This window comes from Salvelinus alpinus, chromosome 1 (genome assembly GCF_045679555.1).
Source record: "Salvelinus alpinus chromosome 1, SLU_Salpinus.1, whole genome shotgun sequence".
Classification (NCBI taxonomy): Eukaryota; Metazoa; Chordata; class Actinopteri; order Salmoniformes; family Salmonidae; genus Salvelinus; species Salvelinus alpinus.
In genome coordinates this window covers 42,262,726-42,282,599 of record NC_092086.1, presented here as the reverse complement: position 1 = coordinate 42,282,599, position 19,874 = coordinate 42,262,726, and the positions used below count along the sequence as shown (strand labels likewise).

Sequence of the window (19,874 nt, the reverse complement as noted above, 5' to 3'; positions counted from 1 at the left end):
ACATGAACAGGAACGACCGAAAGAACGAGACAGTACCGTGTGGTGCAACAAACACAGACACAGCGACAATCACCCACAAACAAACAGTGAGAACAACCTACCTTAATATGACTCTCAATTAGAGGAAAACGCAAAACACCTGCCTCTAATTAAGAGCCATACCAGGCAACCCAAAACCAACATAGAAACAGAAAACATAGACTGCCCACCCAAAACTCACGCCCTGACCATCACACACATACAAAACAACAGAAAACAGGTCAGGAACGTGACAGTGCCATTGGAACACAGGAGTGATGGTTGCTGATAACGGGCCTCTGTACACCTATGTAGATATTCCATAATAAAATCAGCCGTTTCCAGCTACAATAGTCACTTACAACATTAACAATGTCTACACTGTATTTCTGATAAATTTGATGTTATTTTAATGGACAAAAAAATGTGCTTTTCTTTCAAAAACAAGGACATTTCTAAGTGACCCCAAACTTTTTAATGGTAGTGTATATATTTACTAAAAATATATATGGGGGATTGGAAATTATGCAGACAATTACATTGATGGAAGCCACAATCTATCTGCATTATTAAAGCTGATCTACCCCAACCCCCACCCCTCTCAGCCTCTGAGCAGCAGGGAGACGCAGGAGAGAAAACATCTTCTCTGGGTTTAAATTGCCATCATCTGCGTGGTAATTAGAATGCTCGCTTACGAGCAAAGACTCCCGTCAGCTCCGAGACGAGAGGTGTTAATTGGGAGGCGAGACATGGAGGGTGAGGAGGGGTGAGGAAGGGTGAGGAGAGCAAAGTCAGCTGACAGGGTATGGGACACCTGAAACTTTTCTGTCTGCCAGTTGGATCATGTGCATGAGATCTCACTTCGACTTGGCCTGATGGAACTGTACTGAACAAGCAGTTCTAGAGCTCACCCATAGAGCTGGCATCTAACGCCATTTCTAAAAGCTAACTGTTAATAAGAGATGACATCTTAGATCCCTTATTACTTTGATGTCACTAAAGTAAGGGTATAGATAAGAAATTACATGGTAATGGTAACTGGTAACTCTTATCCAGGTTTCCCCAACTGGCAAGCCTGTGCAAATTCGGCCCCTTTTCTGACAAAAAAAAAGTATGTTTTTTTATTACATTTGTGTTATTTATCATTTTCATTGTTGGACATAAAATACTGTACAAACACCAGGAAATCAGCTCCAAGTGATTTTAATTTCGGAAATCTTTTCCAAGTATTCCCAAGCATAACAGAGAGGCACGTGATCGTATACAAATGTAAGTAAGGTTTGAAATTATTATGTTTTAGTCAAATATTAATTCTGTTTGGGCTTCATGCAGTTCATTTGCAGTCTACAAGTTATTTGTAGTTATGTTCCGACCCCACGACCATCCACTCAAGAAAAAAACATTGCCCATGGTTAAATCTAGTTGACGATCCCTGCTCTAGTCTATTTTAAACACATTAGTCCCAAAAGTCTCGCTTCTCTTCCATTAGAGCTACCTGTCATCCCCATTACCCTTTCCTGATATGAAGAGACTGGATGGGCAGACGTGCTATGGTATGAGCCTATTTGCTAGCAAAACCAAGGACTGCTAGTGTGAATTCCTCAGGTTCCTGTTAGATTCAGCCTCTCCTCAATGAGACACATAATGGGCACTAACCAGATCGTTTCCATCTGTTCTGTCCTCTCAGATAACTGTTGGAGTAGAAGAGGATGATTTGCCCTGGTAGAGTATTGGGATTCACCCCATATGCAGTATTTCTCTCATAGGCCTACAATACAGTATATGCTGGAAAAGTATTCTCTGGTGAGCAGGTTTGGTAGGCCAAGTGGTAGTCCATTAAGGCTGAAGTGAGAGGGCAGGTTAAGCAGAGGATCCATCTCTTTATCTAGGTAGAGATTTTGATGGGGGGAATTGATAAAGGACTCTTGGGGATGATGTGTCAGATCTCACTACATCTCTGCATGACAATGTAGACACACACTCATCAACTGTCAGATAGAATCTACTATAAGACATGTTCTCTCAGATCAGCCCGCTCCTCCGCACACGCCACTGGCTTCCAGTCGAAGCTCACACCCCCTACAAGACCATGGTGCTTACCCACGGACCAGCAAGAGGAACTGCCCCTCCCTACCTTCAGGCTGTGCTCAAACCCTACACTACACTCCAAGCACTTCTGCCACCCCAGGTCTCTTGGCCCTCCCACCCTCTCTGTCCTGGCACCCCAATGTTGGAACCAGCTTCCCCATGAAGCTAGGACAGCAGAGTCCCTGCACATCTTTCGAAAACATTCGAAACCCTGCCTCTTCAAACATTTTCTTAAATAATCATCCTCCTCACCTCGACCCTGCCCCCCCCCCCAAAAAACGAAATAAAAAACATAAACAGCACTTGACCCCGCCTTTCTAGCTCTGACTCTACTGATAGCTACGTTATGGAGGAAAGTGTTAATTTTTATGCCTGTGATATGTGATTGTCCCACCTATCTATCTTAAGATGAATGTAAGTCGCCAATTGACTAAAATGTAAAAAAGTCTCAGACCTACTTCTAAGATTCCCTACAAATAAACCAAACTCAAGTGTGTGTGTGTATGCGCTTGCTTGCATGTGTGTGACGATCTGCGTGTGGAGCGGGGGCCACAGTAACTGCAAATGCAGCAACAGCCTTGGGGTAAAAGCCCACAGTATCCTACTGGATGGAATGTATTAATAAATAAATAAATGCAGCTGTCTTTTTAAAGTTCACTTGTTTTTCTGGAATAATTCAGTTGACACACACACACACACACACACACACACACACACACACACACACACACACACACACACACACACACACACACACACACACACACACACACACACACACACACACACACACACACACACACACACACACACACACACACACACACACACACACAAACAAAAGCAGTGTTTTTGAGATAACATTGAATCAAAAGCCAGCATCAGAATGACGTCACTCCAGCTGAATGTAAACTCCATGGGGTCTGGCTCCCTGCAGGGATTCAGCTCTGCTTCTGTGTAAAGCAGAGTTTCCCAACCCTGGTCCTCCGGTACACCCAACAGTACACATTTCTATTGCAACCCTGGACAAGCACACCTGATTCAACTTCTCAACTAATCATCAAGCCCTAGATGAATTGAATGAGATGTGTTTGTCAAAGGGCCACAGCAAAAATGTGTACTGTTGGAGTTGGAAAACACTGGTGTAGAGCATACTGTCATCTTGAGTGGCGCAGTGGTCTAAGGCATTGCACCTTAGTGCCAGAGGCGTCACTACAGACCCTGGTTCGATCCCGGCTGTATCACAACTGGCCGTCATCGGGAATCCCATAGGGCGGTGCACAATTGGCCCAGTGTCATTTGGGTTAGGGGAAGGTTTGGCCGGGGTAGGCCGTCATTGTAAAATATGAATTTGTTCTTAACTTACTTGCCTAGTAAAATTACAAATAAATGACCTCAACATGATAACACTGGTATAGAGGTTCCTATCATTACCTCAGTGTGATAACACTGGTGTAGAGGTTCCTGTCATTATCTCAGCGTGATAAGAGGTTCCTGTCATTACCTCAGCGTGATAACACTGGTGTAGAGGTTCCTGTCATTATCTCAGCGTGATAACACTGGTGTAGAGGTTCGTATCATTATCTCAGCATGATAACACTGGTGTAGAGGATCATGTCATTACCTCAGCGTGATAACACTGGTGTAGAGGTTCCTGTCATTACCTCAGTGTGATAACACTGGTGTAGAGGATCATGTCATTACCTCAGCGCGATAACACTGGTGTAGAGGTTCCTGTCATTACCTCAGCGTGATAACACTGGTGTAGAGGTTCGTATCATTATCTCAGCATGATAACACTGGTGTAGAGGTTCGTATCATTATCTCAGCATGATAACACTGGTGTAGAGGTTCCTGTCATTATCTCAGCATGATAACACTGGTGTAGAGGATCATGTCATTACCTCAGCATGATAACACTGGTGTAGAGGATCATGTCATTACCTCAGCGTGATAACACTGGTGTAGAGGATCATGTCATTACCTCAGTGTGATAACACTGGTGTAGAGGTTCCTATCATTATCTCAGCATGATAACACTGGTGTAGAGGTTCCTGTCATTATCTCAGCATGATAACACTGGTGTAGAGGATCATGTCATTACCTCAGCGTGATAACACTGGTGTAGAGGTTCGTATCATTATCTCAGCATGATAACACTGGTGTAGAGGTTCCTGTCATTATCTCAGCATGATAACACTGGTGTAGAGGATCATGTCATTACCTCAGCATGATAACACTGGTGTAGAGGATCATGTCATTACCTCAGCGTGATAACACTGGTGTAGAGGATCATGTCATTACCTCAGTGTGATAACACTGGTGTAGAGGTTCCTATCATTATCTCAGCATGATAACACTGGTGTAGAGGGTCCTGTCATTATCTCAGCATGATAGCACTGGTGTAGAGGTTCCTGTCATTATCTCAGCATGATAACACTGGTGTAGAGGATCATGTCATTATCTCAGCATGATAACACTGGTGTAGAGGATCATGTCATTACCTCAGTGTGATAACACTGGTGTAGAGGTTCCTGTCATTACCTCAGTGTGATAACACTGGTGTAAAGGATCCTGTCATTACCTCAGCGTGATAACACTGGTGTAGAGGATCATGTCATTACCTCAGCGTGATAACACTGGTGTAGAGGTTCCTGTCATTACCTCAGCGTGATAACACTGGTGTAGAGGATCATGTCATTACCTCAGCGTGATAACACTGGTGTAAAGGATCCTGTCATTACCTCAGCGTGATAACACTGGTGTAGAGGATCATGTCATTACCTCAGCGTGATAACACTGGTGTAAAGGATCCTGTCATTATCTCAGCATGATAACACTGGTGTAGAGGGTCCTGTCATTATCTCAGCATGATAGCACTGGTGTAGAGGTTCCTGTCATTATCTCAGCATGATAACACTGGTGTAGAGGATCATGTCATTATCTCAGCATGATAACACTGGTGTAGAGGATCATGTCATTACCTCAGTGTGATAACACTGGTGTAGAGGTTCCTGTCATTACCTCAGTGTGATAACACTGGTGTAAAGGATCCTGTCATTACCTCAGCGTGATAACACTGGTGTAGAGGATCATGTCATTACCTCAGCGTGATAACACTGGTGTAGAGGTTCCTGTCATTACCTCAGCGTGATAACACTGGTGTAGAGGATCATGTCATTACCTCAGCGTGATAACACTGGTGTAAAGGATCCTGTCATTACCTCAGCGTGATAACACTGGTGTAGAGGATCATGTCATTACCTCAGCGTGATAACACTGGTGTAAAGGATCCTGTCATTATCTCAGCGTGATATCAACTGCTGCCCATTCATCATCCACCCTCACAATTGTTTTTCACACTTTTTCCTAGATCACTCACAACCCCTTTCTAGTAGAGCCCACTGGATGCTGACACTACATCATCACGATGTCATTTCTACAAATACTAGGTCTAACCACTGGACTGGTGACCACCACAGACACTCGGGACAAAGTTCCAACACGGTGTTGTACATAAAACAGCTATGAGATCTGTGACCGTATCACTGTACAGGGCCATCATACAGTAGTACTTCATACATAATGCAGCATTCTGAGAAAAGGGGTCAATTATCAACAAGCACCAACTGAAAAGTCACAGACGAGGCGTGAAAGTGGCCAAACAAAGTTCCCTCTTTGGTCTGTGTGGATACTGTTGGCCTCTAAGCAGGGGAATGGCTCCTAATGCAGAGCTGAGATGTCAAAGGATGACTGACTACTTTAATTAGGAAAGAGGGGACCCCTGGGAAGATGAGTGAGGAGGATAGTGCCAACTACTAGCCCTGGAGGACTGGCACTGACCCAAATACACTGGCCAACAAGCAAAGGTAAAGGACTGACTGGTGCACTGCACTGTAGCTGTTGGGAAAAGGGATCAAATGCCTCTAGACTAGAGTCAACAACAAAATGACAGAGGTACTATAGGCGGGAGGTGTCATGAATATGCCTGCCCACTGGTTACGTGTTTGGCCCCTGTCAGTTAAGGTCAGGTCGGGTTTTGGCTGTGCTCTGATGCAGTGAAATGAGGCTTGACCCAGGTCAAATCTTGGTTAATGCACTTTAAAGCTGTTGTGGTCTTTCATTGTGTAGACTGAGGTGGTTTTCAGCTAAGGCCGATATTGTCTGTTGTCTGAAACAAGGAAGCAGGTTTGGCCTGTGTTGTTCAGTGCCAGGTGCTCCATGTTTTACGCCCACTGAATCTCTCACACTGACAGCTCCACAACATTGGTACCCTTCCATCCACATTACCATCTCTTTTCTATCCACCATCTCTGTGGTTCTTTGTCTCTCTTTATTGTCTCTCATCTTCTCACATCTCCATTCAATTGACCTTTCTGTCTATTTCTCTGTCTCTTTCAAATAAAACCCACTGACCGTATCACCCTCACAGCCTCTAAAACGTTGCTGTTTCCATGTTCTGTTTTCTCACTCTCTCGCCGATCGTTTCGCCGACTCTGTTTGTTTCCATTATATCTTTACGTGGTGTGACTATCTTCACCCAATCTCTATTTATATCTGTCCATACTCAGCTTTCTCCACAAGCCTGAGCTCTCCTCCCTGGCTGACCACACACACACACACACACACACACACACACACACACACACACACACACACACACACACACACACACACACACACACACACACACACACACACACACACACACACACACACACACACACACACACACACACACACACACACACACACACCTTTCTGTGACAGGCTCTGAAATGGAGGGAGGGGGCTCCACGTGGCTCACCAATCTGTTCACCATGTCTGTCATAAAGCAGAGATGCACTGGAGATGCTTTGACTCACCAAATGACAGACAGGATCCAACATTCAGACAAATGATGAATGGTAATATACAGAACCATAGCCCCTCTCCTACGAGACACAAACAAACATATAGGATCGGGTAAACATACAAAACACATCCAGGTACTCAAACACCCCCCCTTGGAATACCACACATACATGCACTCATGCTCTCACTTCCCACACTGACAAGTTGTCTTCATCGACCAGAGCCCCCCCCCCCCCCCCCCACACACACACACAGGATTACCCACATGGTCTTACCGTGAAGCAGGGGATGCCTGTAACCAGTGAGTAGACCAGCAGTGGGGGTATCTTGCTGGTTTCATCCGGGCCGGGGTAGGGCTTGGAGAACGTCTTGTCGTAGCAGAAGAAGCCCTGGATGTGCACGGGGAACGTGTCTGTGTACTCAAAGTAGTACGCCAGGAGAACCGTCCCTGCCATGATCACCAGCTGGAAATAGAACATGATCCCCGCGTTAGGCAAGAAGAGGAGGTGGCGGAGGAGAGGAAGGAGGGAAAGTCAAGTCCCGGTTCCCCTCATCCACGGAGAGAGGCATAGGAGTGATGGGAGCGAGAGAGAGGTCCGGTGAAGAGATCAATAGAGGGAGAGAGCACCTACTGTAAGCCTGACCAGTGCAGCGGGAGACAGAGAGAGAGTGGAGTGTGTGAGAGAGAGAGAGAGAGAGAGAGAGATAGAGAGAGAGAGAGAGAGAGAGAGAGAGAGAGAGAGAGAGAGAGAGAGAGAGAGAGAGAGAGAGAGAGAGAGAGAGAGAGAGAGAGAGAGAGAGCTGGAGGAAGAGAGAGCGAGAGAAGGGAGCATCTACAGGGGAGAGGAGGAAGATGGAATAAAGACAGAATAAATAGAATTCTACTGCAACATGAAGAGAGAAAACAAAGAATATCAGAGAGCGAAAGAGAGACTGGGAGTGAGGAGGGTGAAAAGAGTGTGAGATAGAGGGAGAGGGAGAGGGGGAACTGCTTGCATTGGTATCGGTGCCGGCGCGCCTGAGTCTACTACGGAGGAGCAGTGGGTGTATTTTTGGATGCTGTGTATGAAGAGTAGTGTGAATGTGATCATAAGCATCCTTCAAACCAGTTATATATCTTCCCACATCTTGAATAGACCAAAATATACTTTTCCATTACTTTTTGTATCACATGGAATATACACTGTACAGTAGGATGGTGGAATGGAGCTGCATCTAACTTTGTAGCTCAAATACCCACAATACATCTTAGCTGTATGGCCTCGTTTATCAGGGAAGTGAAGGGATAGTAATAGCCCCTTTACTTCCACTTAGCTAGGGACATGGTGCTGGATGAGGGGACATGTTTCAGCTTCACACTCCCTTAGGATATTATCTGTGCTCCATCTCCCTCTGACCATAGACACTGCAGACATCTGCGACACACACACACACACACACACACACACACACACACACACACACACACACACACACACACACACACACACACACACACACACACACACACACACACACACACACACACACACACACACACACACACACACACACTAGGGTACTCAGATATATATATATATTTTGTCTTCACTCTCTCTACCCTCCCTTGAGAGAGAGACATGTTATGCCATGTGCGGTTGTCATGGTGAAGAATATAACGGTAGAGATGAGTTCACAATATTGTGCAATTTCATTTCCTCTCAGCAGGATTTCTGATTGCATAAAGTGTGGAGGTATATTGTCCTCATTCAGAATGATTGAAGGGAGATCATTGTAAGAGTAATGAAGAGTAATGATGATCAGCAGCATCACTGACAGATACATAAGAGCTAAACATAACCTCATATACTTTATAATTGGCGTTATATTAAATTATACTGTCTATTAACTGTATGTTCTATCCTGACAATTAGTATGCGGAGTAGGTTTATGTTTAAGTAACACATCTGCAATAATGTAGGCTATTCCAAATACAACATTATCTTATCAACAATGATACCCAAAGCCCCTGATTTATCACATCCCAAGCCAATGTTATTCTCTCATTGTGTATCTTTATCCCCAACAGGCTGGAGAGAAACAGAAATATTTTGAAGTAGGAGTGAGTCATATCATTTTCCCGTATCATTATTTTACATATGATCTGGGAGGGATTTGGGTTGGATTTGAATAATTACATTCTGAGAACTGTACATCTGACAGTAATACATTTTAAAGATGTCTGAGAAAATGTATGGCATTGTGTTATTAGCAGTACATCGTTCAAAAAGACACAGTACAGTACAGCAGTGAGGACATTATTCCCATTCAGGTGCCCTCTTGTCCAAATCCAGTTGTGGGTTTGTTGTTTTTTGTGCCAGTCTCACTTTCATCTGACTCGTTGGACCGGTGATGTTCAGACTCATTATTTACACCATGACACCTCCTCAACCTCCCTCTGCTGCTCTCTCTCTGTCTCTCTCTTCCTCCCTCTCTCACACTCAATCACTGTCTACAGTATCTCTCTCTCTCTCACGCACACCAATGTGCTTGTATCTGACTGGTCCAGCTGTGCTGCTGTCAGAACTCATGTCAACCAATCCCTGGTCAGTCATAATTCCTAACCTGTGATTGGATGGTCACAATGTGAAACATGGCAGTACTGTTTACAATGTGGGCCGGTCCCTTTTAATATCAACCAGTATGAAAAAAATCCTTTAAAGGGGCAGAATAGTAAAAAAATAAAAAACATAATCAAATAAATATTTCCACTATGAGGTCAAAATAACACTGAAATTGTGAAAATGATAATGCACTTATTGTGTAAGAGCTGGGTTTTTTTTAAATCATGGAATTTCAGCCTGTTCAGTTGGGATGATGTTTTTTTTCTACAGGAAATGATGGTTCCTCTAGCCTGGAGGAAGAACTTGCCCACTGCAGAGTGACAGGCGCCTCTTCTCCTCTATTCTAAAATCATTAAGTGTTAATTGACGTGGAGCTAGCTGAGGACCACCCGCAGAGCACAGCGCCCAGAGCCCAACACCCGTCCAACTAGAAAGCTCTTCCTTTATTCTTAGTCACACACTTCTGGGTCGGGGCCAGGGACTATCTAATGTGATGATGAATGTTAAAACAGTTTGTCCTCTTCATTTTCTTCAAGGTAATTTAAGTTATTAAGCATGTTTCATAAGACTGAATAGTTTAACAGATCTACATTTGGAACTATTCTGTTTCCGAGCCTAAGCAAGTGGACATTCGCTCAGGTATCCTGACTGGGTTATACAGTTATACAACTATGTTCTCCTGATCAGGTGTTTTGCAGGGAGTGTTGTGCTAGCTAGTCCCACTTTAGAGGTGTTCTAGCGCTGTTATGTGTTGTTTGTGGTGGAATCATTTCAAAATGACCTGCATCCCTCGCAGAGAGATACTTTCTTGCTTGGGATCTTGCATTGTTAGCACTCAAACACAGGGGGAGATAATTGTCATTACCTTCAATGACCACAGTTTGAGTAGCAGTCGTGACACCAACACTGCTGAACACAGTTACCCTGCTGTTCACCTTTGCAACAAAGGCTGGCATGTCATACACATCCTCACAGCATCAGTATTCAAAATGACACAGACAGGAAGCAATTTTGCCCTTTTCTGAAATGACTGTTCCACCTCCTTGCTTAAGTATGACATTAGGAATTTCACATTGTGTGTGTATCTTTTCCTTTCAACATGTCACATTTTATGTCCTGTCTTTCTTAATTTCCCTCAAATCTTAACCTTTACCTTCCCCTCTCTCAACCCCCTGATTCACCTCCTAAAACGATCTTTCGCTCTTTTTCCCCTCAGTCTCCCCTCAGGATTTATTGTTCTCCACGTCTCCTCCACTCGTATTTTCCCAGCTGTTCTCTAACATTAAATGTTTTAACTCTGGTGAATATTTCATAGCTGTACATCTGTGTTTACAAGTTCAGGACAGACCAGAAAGACATAAAGTACTTGAAGACACCATTTAGACTACGCCACTAAACTCAGGGAATACTCCATCACTCTCACCCCAAGCTTCCAGATAAAACATTTATTATAATCCTAACTCTACATCCTAATCCTTGGGTGTAATCCTAAATCTTTTCTTTTGTCCCTTTCATTAAAAAAATTATTGTAATCCATGTTCCCTATAATACTGATACAAGAACTCAGATCTCAGATCAAGACTGGGTTGGTAAGGGCACGCTGTTGACACTGAATGTAAAAAACATTAGGAACACCTTACTAATACTGAGTCGCACATCCTTTTGCCCTCAGAAAGCCTTGATTCGTTGGACTCTACAAGGTGTCGAAAGGGTTCCACAGGGAAACTGGCCCATTTTGACACCAAGTTGTGCTTCCCACAGTTGTGTCAAGTTGGCTGGATGTTATTTGGGTGGTGGACCATTCTTGGTACACACGAGAAATGGTTGAGCGTGAAAAACCCAGCAGCACTGCAGTTCTTGACACACTCAAACTGGCACGCCTGGCACCTACTACCATACCTGGTTCAAAGGCACTTAAATATTTTGTCTTGCCCATTCACCCTCTGAATGGCACACATACACAATTCATGTCGCAAGGCTTAAAAATCCTTCTGTAGCCTGTCTCCTCCCCTTCATCTACACTGATTAAAGTGGGTTTAACAAGAGGCATCGATAAGGGATCATAGCTTTCACCTGGATTCACCTGGTCAGTCTACAGTATGTCACGGAAAGAGCAGGTGTTCCTAATGTTCCTAATGTACACTCAGTGTATCTCCCTAAAGAGTACATAATATACTATTCCTGACCTGTCAGCCTGCCATTCATGTGTAAGCAGACCTGTAAACAACATATGTCATGTATGTTAAATTATGTTTTATGAATGTTATGGGGGATGAAAGATGTAGGATCTTAATTTGAGCCCGTTTTCTGCAGCAGGAAAATAATCCTGCAGCAACAGAAAATGTGAATCATTATGTGGACATTTTTGTAGGGGTTGATGCATTTTTCATGTGAGAAAATAAATTCTGACATTTCTAAGTGGAAATGACAATCTTTAGAAGCCTTTTTAAATCTCAAATACGCTTTGCAAGTTTTAATTTCCTGCTGTGCAGAAAAATTCTCAGCAACAAAAGAATGAGGAAATTAAGATCCTACATCTGTAGAGATGCAGTTTGCTTTTCAAAGTGCTTTTCTCTGCCTCCATGTATTATGCATTCTCTCCCTCCATCTTACAGTACACGGTCTAACCTTACTCCATCACTCCAAGCTCTGCTGACAGACCTCACCCCCCACTGAGAGGACAACTTTGCAGATGGACTCCCATGCTGAGTGGACAAGCCTGTGTAGCGTGATGCTCACCACCACTGACCACCATACTCTAACACAGGGTCAGCTGAAATATTTGTACATAGCTTTGTCTCAACGTACAGTCTGTTTTTCTCAGGAGGAACAGCCATGTCCCTTTGTGCTGCTAAAGCAGTGTGCTCTGAAAGAGCAGTTTTGTGTTTTGCTGGGTGGGGTGTGCGGGTTCAGATGGAGAGCTGGGCACAAGGACCCACGTCAAACACACGCTGTCCATTAAGAGCCCCCAACAGCCTTCCACTCTACTGCCATCACACACGCTACACTGAACCGCCCAGACATGACAGGAGACATGGGGAGAGAGGAGGGGGAATGCAGGGAACAGGTGCAGGACTGGGGGTGGTGGTGGTAGCAGCAGAAGTCCCCTCTCTCCCCCTCCACAGTCACAAAAATAACATTCACTGAGGACCAGGTCCAACGGGGAGGGTAGAGGGCACAATAACAGATGATTTTATGATTCACTAAGTGTGTAGATTAAAGAAAATTCCCTTCAACTTGCTTACCTTACCCTATGTGCATACAAGTGTTTGTGTGTGTGTTGGTGTGTGCTGAATCGCATGTTGAGCTGGGAGGCTCCTCTGTAACTGACTGTAAAGTGCCCTCCACACTATAAGACACGATGCAACAACACAGAGACAGTTATCACTGGCATCCTCAGTCTAAGGAGTTGGTGCTGCCCTCATTACATACAACTTACTATACTCTTATTGTGTGTCAACAACCAAATCTCTCCTAGGTAGATGTTGCCATCCATGCAGCTGACAGCAGGTCAGTGTTAATTATAGCTCAGCTACAGACTACAGTAGAGTTGGCAGGGCTGTGGTCTAATCCTGATCTCAGGCCTGTGCCAGACAAACAGGTGAGCTGAATGGAAATAGATTGATTGAAGAAAAATATACGCTTAATTTTCTTCAATCCTTCTCTCTCTTTCTCTTCATTTCTTTCATAAGATCCATCTCAACATCTATCAGACTCACATGTCGAATAGCTAGCAACATTAGAGATAATATGTTTTGCTCATTCTGCCAGCCAGAAGCTGATCATGTGACTATTTGACAGCGCAGAAAATAGTCAATAGAAACGTGTGTGTGTGAGAGAGTGTGAGAGAGTGTGAGAGAGTGTGAGTGTGAGAGAGTGTGAGAGTGTGAGAGAGTGTGAGTGTGAGAGAGTGTGAGAGAGTGTGAGAGAGTGTGAGTGTGAGAGAGTGTGAGAGAGTGTGAGTGTGAGAGAGTGTGAGAGAGTGTGAGAGAGTGTGTGTGAGAGAGTGTGAGAGAGTGTGAGTGTGAGAGAGTGTGAGTGTGAGAGAGAAAGAGACAGAGACAGAGAGAGAAACAGAGACAGAGAGAAAGAGAGAGAGACAGAGAGCATAAAAAGAGAGAGACAGAAAGCATGAGAGAGCAAAATAACGGAGATGGAGGAGGAAAAATAGATGGATGAGGAGGGATGGAAGATTAAATGAACAAGAAGTACGTCTCACTGTGCATTGTTGGGGCTGTACAGATCCCAGTGGTGGGAGGAAGAAAGGAAAGCAGAGGAAGAGGAGGTGTACAAGGATGGAGGGAGGAAAGAGAGGAAGGGATGGCGGGGGAGTGGAGGGGACAGGAAAAGAGAAAGGTTGAGAGGGGGTGAGTGAAGAGAGAGGAAGGAGAGTGAAACTGGCATATGAGAGGTACTGTAGCATGGAGAGGTTGGTAGTTTGGCATGCTTTCAGGGCTGTGTGTGTGTGTGTGTGTGTGTGTGTGTGTGTGTGTGTGTGTGTGTGTGTGTGTGTGTGTGTGTGTGTGTGTGTGTGTGTGTGTGTGTGTGTGTGTGTGTGTGTGTGTGTGTGTGTGTGTGTGTGTGTGTGTGTGTGTGTGTGAGAGAGAGAGAGAGAGAGAGAGAGAGAGAGAGAGAGAGAGAGAGAGAGAGAGAGAGAGAGAGAGAGAGAGAGAGAGAGAGAAAAAGAGAGAGTGAGAGGGAGAGAGAGTAAGAGCGCGAGAGGAAGAGAGAAAGAGGAAGAGAGAGATGACTGATCTGTGTGAAAGAGTGGAGGATGGGGAGAGTAGAATGGGTACAAAAGGGAGAGATGTGAGCTGAGCTTAGATCGTCCTCCAGAAAACATCTCTAGGGCTCCTTCTTGAAATATCTCTTTCTCTCTGTTTCTGTTTCTGCTTTTCAATCTTCACTCCCTCTCACAACCACTCTTTCTTTTCCATGTAACTCTTATCTTTGCCTCTGATTTCCCCCTCTTGTCATGAAATCCCTCTCGCCCTATTTTCAGTTTAACTCTTCTTTTGTCCCAGTGATGTCTCTGTCGAACACTATGTGAGGATGGGTGGGGCTGTAAACTGGGTTATAATGGCTGGTAAACAGACCCACAGACCAACACACAGGGGGGCCTGAATCACTGGGTGTAAATATTCAGTCAGATCCACACCCCTACATAGTGTGGGACCAGGTAGGAGGCCCTGTACCCACATTACACTGATTACACTGCAAAAACACATCCATTACTGCTATAGCACAGTACCTGCTTCTTACAAGTATAGACACACTCAGCTGCAAATTATGTGAATGAAGGCTTATACAATCTTTACATTGCAGGTCCTTTATAAATATGTAATTACACAGGAATAGCAGTTAAAGCTGCAGTCTACGATGTTGGGTTCTAACTTGAAATGTTGAAATATCCTGAGACATATTAACCATACTAGAACTGGGTGTATGGAAATCTACTGAGTGAGAAAGGGGAGTGCAGAAAGTTATGCAGCCAACTACTTACAGTGGGGCAAAAAAGTATTTAGTCAGCCACCAATTGTGCAAGTTTTCCCATTTAAAAAGATGAGAGAGGCCTGTAATTTTCATCATAGGTACACTTCATCTATGACAGACAAAATGAGAAAAGAAAATCCAGAAAATCACATTGTAGGATTTTTTATGAATTTATGAATTTCTTTGCAAATTATGGTGGAAAAGATAAACAAAAGTTTATCTCAATACTTTGTTATATACCCTTTGTTGGCAATGACAGAGGTCAAACGTTTTCTGTAAGTCTTCACAAGGTTTTCACACACTGTTGCTGGTATTTTGGCCCATTCCTCCATGCAGATCTCCTCTAGAGCAGTGATGTTTTGGGGCTGTTGCTGGGCAACACGGACTTTCAACTCCCTCCAAAGATTTTCTATGGGGTTGAGATCTGGAGACTGGCTAGGCCACTCCAGGACCTTGAAATGCTTCTTACGAAGCCACTCCTTTGTTGCCCAGGCGGTGTGTTTGGGATCATTGTCATGCTGAAAGACCCAGTCACGTTTCATCTTCAATGCCCTTGCTGATGGAAGGAGGTTTTCACTCAAAATCTCACGATACATGGCCCCATTCATTCTTTCCTTTACACGGATCAGTCGTCCTGGTCCCTTTGCAGAAAAACAGCCCCAAAGCATGATGTTTCCACCCCCATGCTTCACAGTAGGTATGGTGTTCTTTGGATGCAACTCAGCATTCTTTGTCCTCCAAACACGACGAGTTGAGTTTTTACCAAAAAGTTATATTTTGGTTTCATCTGACCATATGACATTCTCCCAATCTTCTTCTGGATCATCCAAATGCTCTCTAGCAAACTTCCGACGGGCCTGGACATGTACTGGCTTAAGCAGGGGGACACATCTGTCACTGCAGGATTTGAGTCCCTGGCGGCGTAGTGTGTTACTGATGGTAGGCTTTGTTACTTTGGTCCCAGCTCTCTGCAGGTCATTCACTAGGTCCCCCCGTGTGGTTCTGGGATTTTTGCTCACCGTTCTTGTGATCATTTTGACCCCACGGGGTGAGATCTTGCGTGGAGCCCCAGATCGGGGGAGATTATCAGTGGTCTTTTATGTCTTCCATTTCCTAATAATTGCTCCCACAGTTGATTTCTTCAAACCAAGCTGCTTACCTATTGCAGATTCAGTCTTCCCAGCCTGGTGCAGGTCTACAATTTTGTTTCTGGTGTCCTTTGACAGCTCTTTGGTCTTGGCCATAGTGGAGTTTGGAGTGTGACTGTTTGAGGTTGTGGACAGGTGTCTTTTATACTGATAACAAGTTCAAACAGGTGCCATTAATACTGGTAACGAGTGGAGGACAGAGGAGCCTCTTAAAGAAGAAGTTACAGGTCTGTGAGAGCCAGAAATCTTGCTTGTTTGTAGGTGACCAAATACTTATTTTCCACCATAATTTGCAAATAAATTCATTAAAAATCCTACAATGTGATTTTCTGGATTTTCTTTTCTCATTTTGTCTGTCATAGTTGAAGTGTACCTATGATGAAAATTACAGGCCTCTATCATCTTTTTAAGTGGGAGAACTTGCACAATTGGTGGCTGACTAAATACTTTTTTGCCCCACTGTATGGTGTTTCCACATGTTTTGAAACACATTTAATCCCAAATGAGGTATTATAAAAGAAACACTAAAAGGATGGGGAACTTTGACAAAGTGATACTAAGAGACTACATTCACAGAAGATTGATTGACAGCTGGCTACAGTGACAGCAATCACCCACTTCTCTTTCATATCGTCTGAGATCCCTAAAGATTGGAAGCTGCCGCGGTCATCCCCCTCTTCAAAGGGGGAGACACTCTAGACCCAAACTGTTACAGACCTATATCTATCCTGCACAGCCTTTCTAAAGTCTTCGAAAGTCAAGTTAACAAACAGAACTCTGACCATTTCGAATCCCACCGTACCTTCCCCGCTATGTAATCTGGTTTCCGAGCTGGTCATGGGTGCACCTCAGCCACGCGCAAGGTCCTAAACAATATCATAACCGCCATCGATAAAAGACAGTACTGTGGAGCTGTCTTCATCGACCTGGCCAAGGCTTTTGACTCTGTCAATCACCGCATTCTTATCGGCAGACTCAACAGCCTTGGTTTCTCAAATGACTGCCTCGCCTGGTTCACCAACTACTTCTCAGATAGAGTTCAGTGTGTCAAATTGGAGGGCCTGTTGTCCGGACCTCTGGCAGTCTTTATGGGGGTGCCACAGGGTTCAATTCTCGGGCCGACTCTTTTCTCTGTATATATCAATGATGTCGCTCTTGCTGCTGGTGATTCTCTGATCCACCTCTACGCAGACGACACCATTCTGTATACTTTTGGCCCTTCTTTAGACACTGTGTTAATTAACAAACCTCCAGACAAGCTTCAATGCCATACAACACTCCTTCCGTGGCCTCCAACTGCTCTTAAATGCTAGTAAAACTAAATGCATGCTCTTCAACCGATCGCTGCCCACACCCGCCCGCCCGACTAGCATCACTACTCTGGACGGTTCTGACTTAGAATATGTGGACAACTACAAATACCTAAGTGTCTGGTTAGGTTGTAAACTCTCCTTCCAGACTTACACTAAGTCAAAATTAAGTATAGAATTGGCTTCCTATTTCGCAACAAAGCCTCCTTCACTCATGCTGCCAAACATACCCTCGTAAAACTGACTACCCTACCGATCCTAGACTTCGGCTTTGTTACCAAAGCCCCATATACTACCCACCACTGCGACCTGTATGCTCTCGTTGGCTGGCCCTCACTTCATATTCGTCACCAAATCCACTGGCTCCAGGTCATCTATAAGTCTTTGCTAGGTAAAGCCCCACCTTATCTCAGCTCACTGGTCACCATAGCAGCACCCACCTCTAGCACGTGCTCCAGCAGGTATATTTCACTGGTCATCCCCAAAGCCAACGCCTCCTTTGGCTGCCTTTCCTTCCAGTTCTCTGCTGCCAATGACTGGAACGAATTGCAAAAATCACTGAAGCTGGAGACTTATATATCCCTCACTAACTTTAAGCATCAGCTGTCAGAGCAGCTTACCGATCACTGCACCTGTACACAACAAATCTGAAAATAGCCCACCCAACTAACTCGTCCCCATATTGTTATTGATTTTTGCTCTTTTGCACCCCAGTATCTCTACTTGCACATCATCATCTGCACATCTATCACTCCAGTGTTAATGCTAAATTGTAATTATTTCGCCACTATTGCCTATTTATTGCCTTTACCTCCCTAATCTTACTACATTTTCACACGCTGTACATAGATTTTTCTATTGTGTTTATGACTGTACGTTTGTTTATCCCATGTGTAACTCTGTGTTGTTGTTTTTGTCGCACTGGTTTGCTTTATCTTGGCCAGGTCGCAGTTGTAAATGAGAACTTTTTCTCAACTGGCCTACCTGGTTAAATAAAGGTGAAATAAAAAAATGAATAAAAACTTCCTGAATGCAAAATGGTAGAATGCTCCAATCAGGAATGCTTTAGAGCCTCTTTGATAACACAAACTAGGTCCAGGAGAGATACTCAGTGTAGTGTAAAGAGATGGATCTAGATTCTAATCAACTCAAATCATCAAATACAATTTCATTCGTCACCTACTTCGTAAACAACAGGTGCAGATTAACAGTGAAATGATTACTTACGTGTCATTCCCAACCATGCAGAGAGAAAGAAAATAGAGAAACAATAGAAAAGTTGAACACGTAATAATAAAAGTAATAATAAATACACAATGAGTAACGATAACTTGGCTATATATACGAGGTAGAATTACTGAGTCGATGTGCAGGGATACGAGGTAATTGAGGTAGATATGTACATATAACTAGTAATAAAGTGATATGATGATAGAAAAAAGTAGCAGCAGTGTATGAGATGAGTCAAAAAAAGGGTTGATGCAGATAGTTAAATAGTTAACCAAATAGCTAGCCAGACTAACTAGTTAGTTGTCTCATGGCTTGGGGGTAGAAGCTGTTCATGGTCTGTTGGTTCCAGACTTGGTGCATCGCTACTGCTAGCCATGTGATAGCAGAGAGAACAGTCTATGACTTGGGTGACTGGAGTCTTTGACATTATTTAGGGCCTTCCTCTGAAACCGCCTGGTATAGACGTCCTGGTTGGCAGGGAGCCCGGCCCCAGTGATGTACTGGGCTGTACACACTATCCTCTGTTGCGCCTTGCCTGTCGCATACCAAGCAGTTGCCATACCAAGCGGTGATGCAGCTTGTCAACATGCTCTCAATTTAAATCTCTCTTTAAGATATGTGGAAGAAATCTACACCACATACCCCCCTCTGAGTGGTACAGTGTAAAGACAACAGCTCTCCCACACCACATGTCCATGCAAGAATTACCTTAATTACCCTAATACCAGTACGCAGCATTTTTGTTTTGTTAACCAAATTTGTGAATCATTGCATTAATCAAGTCTGCAACACTATGTGCAATATGGTTTAGATGAGAAGCTCCTGTATAGTTTGAATTGCTATCCTCATTTTGTTTGTCCATATACTATGACATTAACAGTATGCTAATAGCTACACTCACACATGAAGCAGGAATGTGGCTTTGGTCACACCACATCAAAGGCTTGTGTAAATAGAAAAGTTGCTAATCTGATAGATCTCACTAGACATATTTTACTAAATGTAAATCCACCTTTAATATACACTCCCCTATGTATTTATTCATATTTATTTTGACAGTGAAGCTAAAACGTTTAATTTGGCTCTATACTCTGGCATTTTTTATTTGAAATAAAATGTTTAATACAAGG

General features: G+C 43.8%; 1 protein-coding gene across 6 annotated transcripts in view; it reads right to left on the bottom strand.

The window, feature by feature from the left end:
- LOC139576510 (phospholipid phosphatase-related protein type 5-like) overlaps window positions 1–19,874 on the bottom strand; it is a 66,407-nt gene that overhangs the window by 35,036 nt on the left and 11,497 nt on the right. For 3 of the 6 annotated variants that reach the window (XM_071402716.1, XM_071402703.1, XM_071402707.1), the window contains exon 3: window positions 7,236–7,424. In XM_071402716.1, the coding sequence (XP_071258817.1) occupies window positions 7,236–7,424 (189 nt within the window). Of the gene's footprint in view, window positions 1–7,235; window positions 7,653–19,874 lie in introns of those variants that run through there. The other 3 variants (XM_071402724.1, XM_071402733.1, XM_071402694.1) reach the window with 2 other exon arrangements.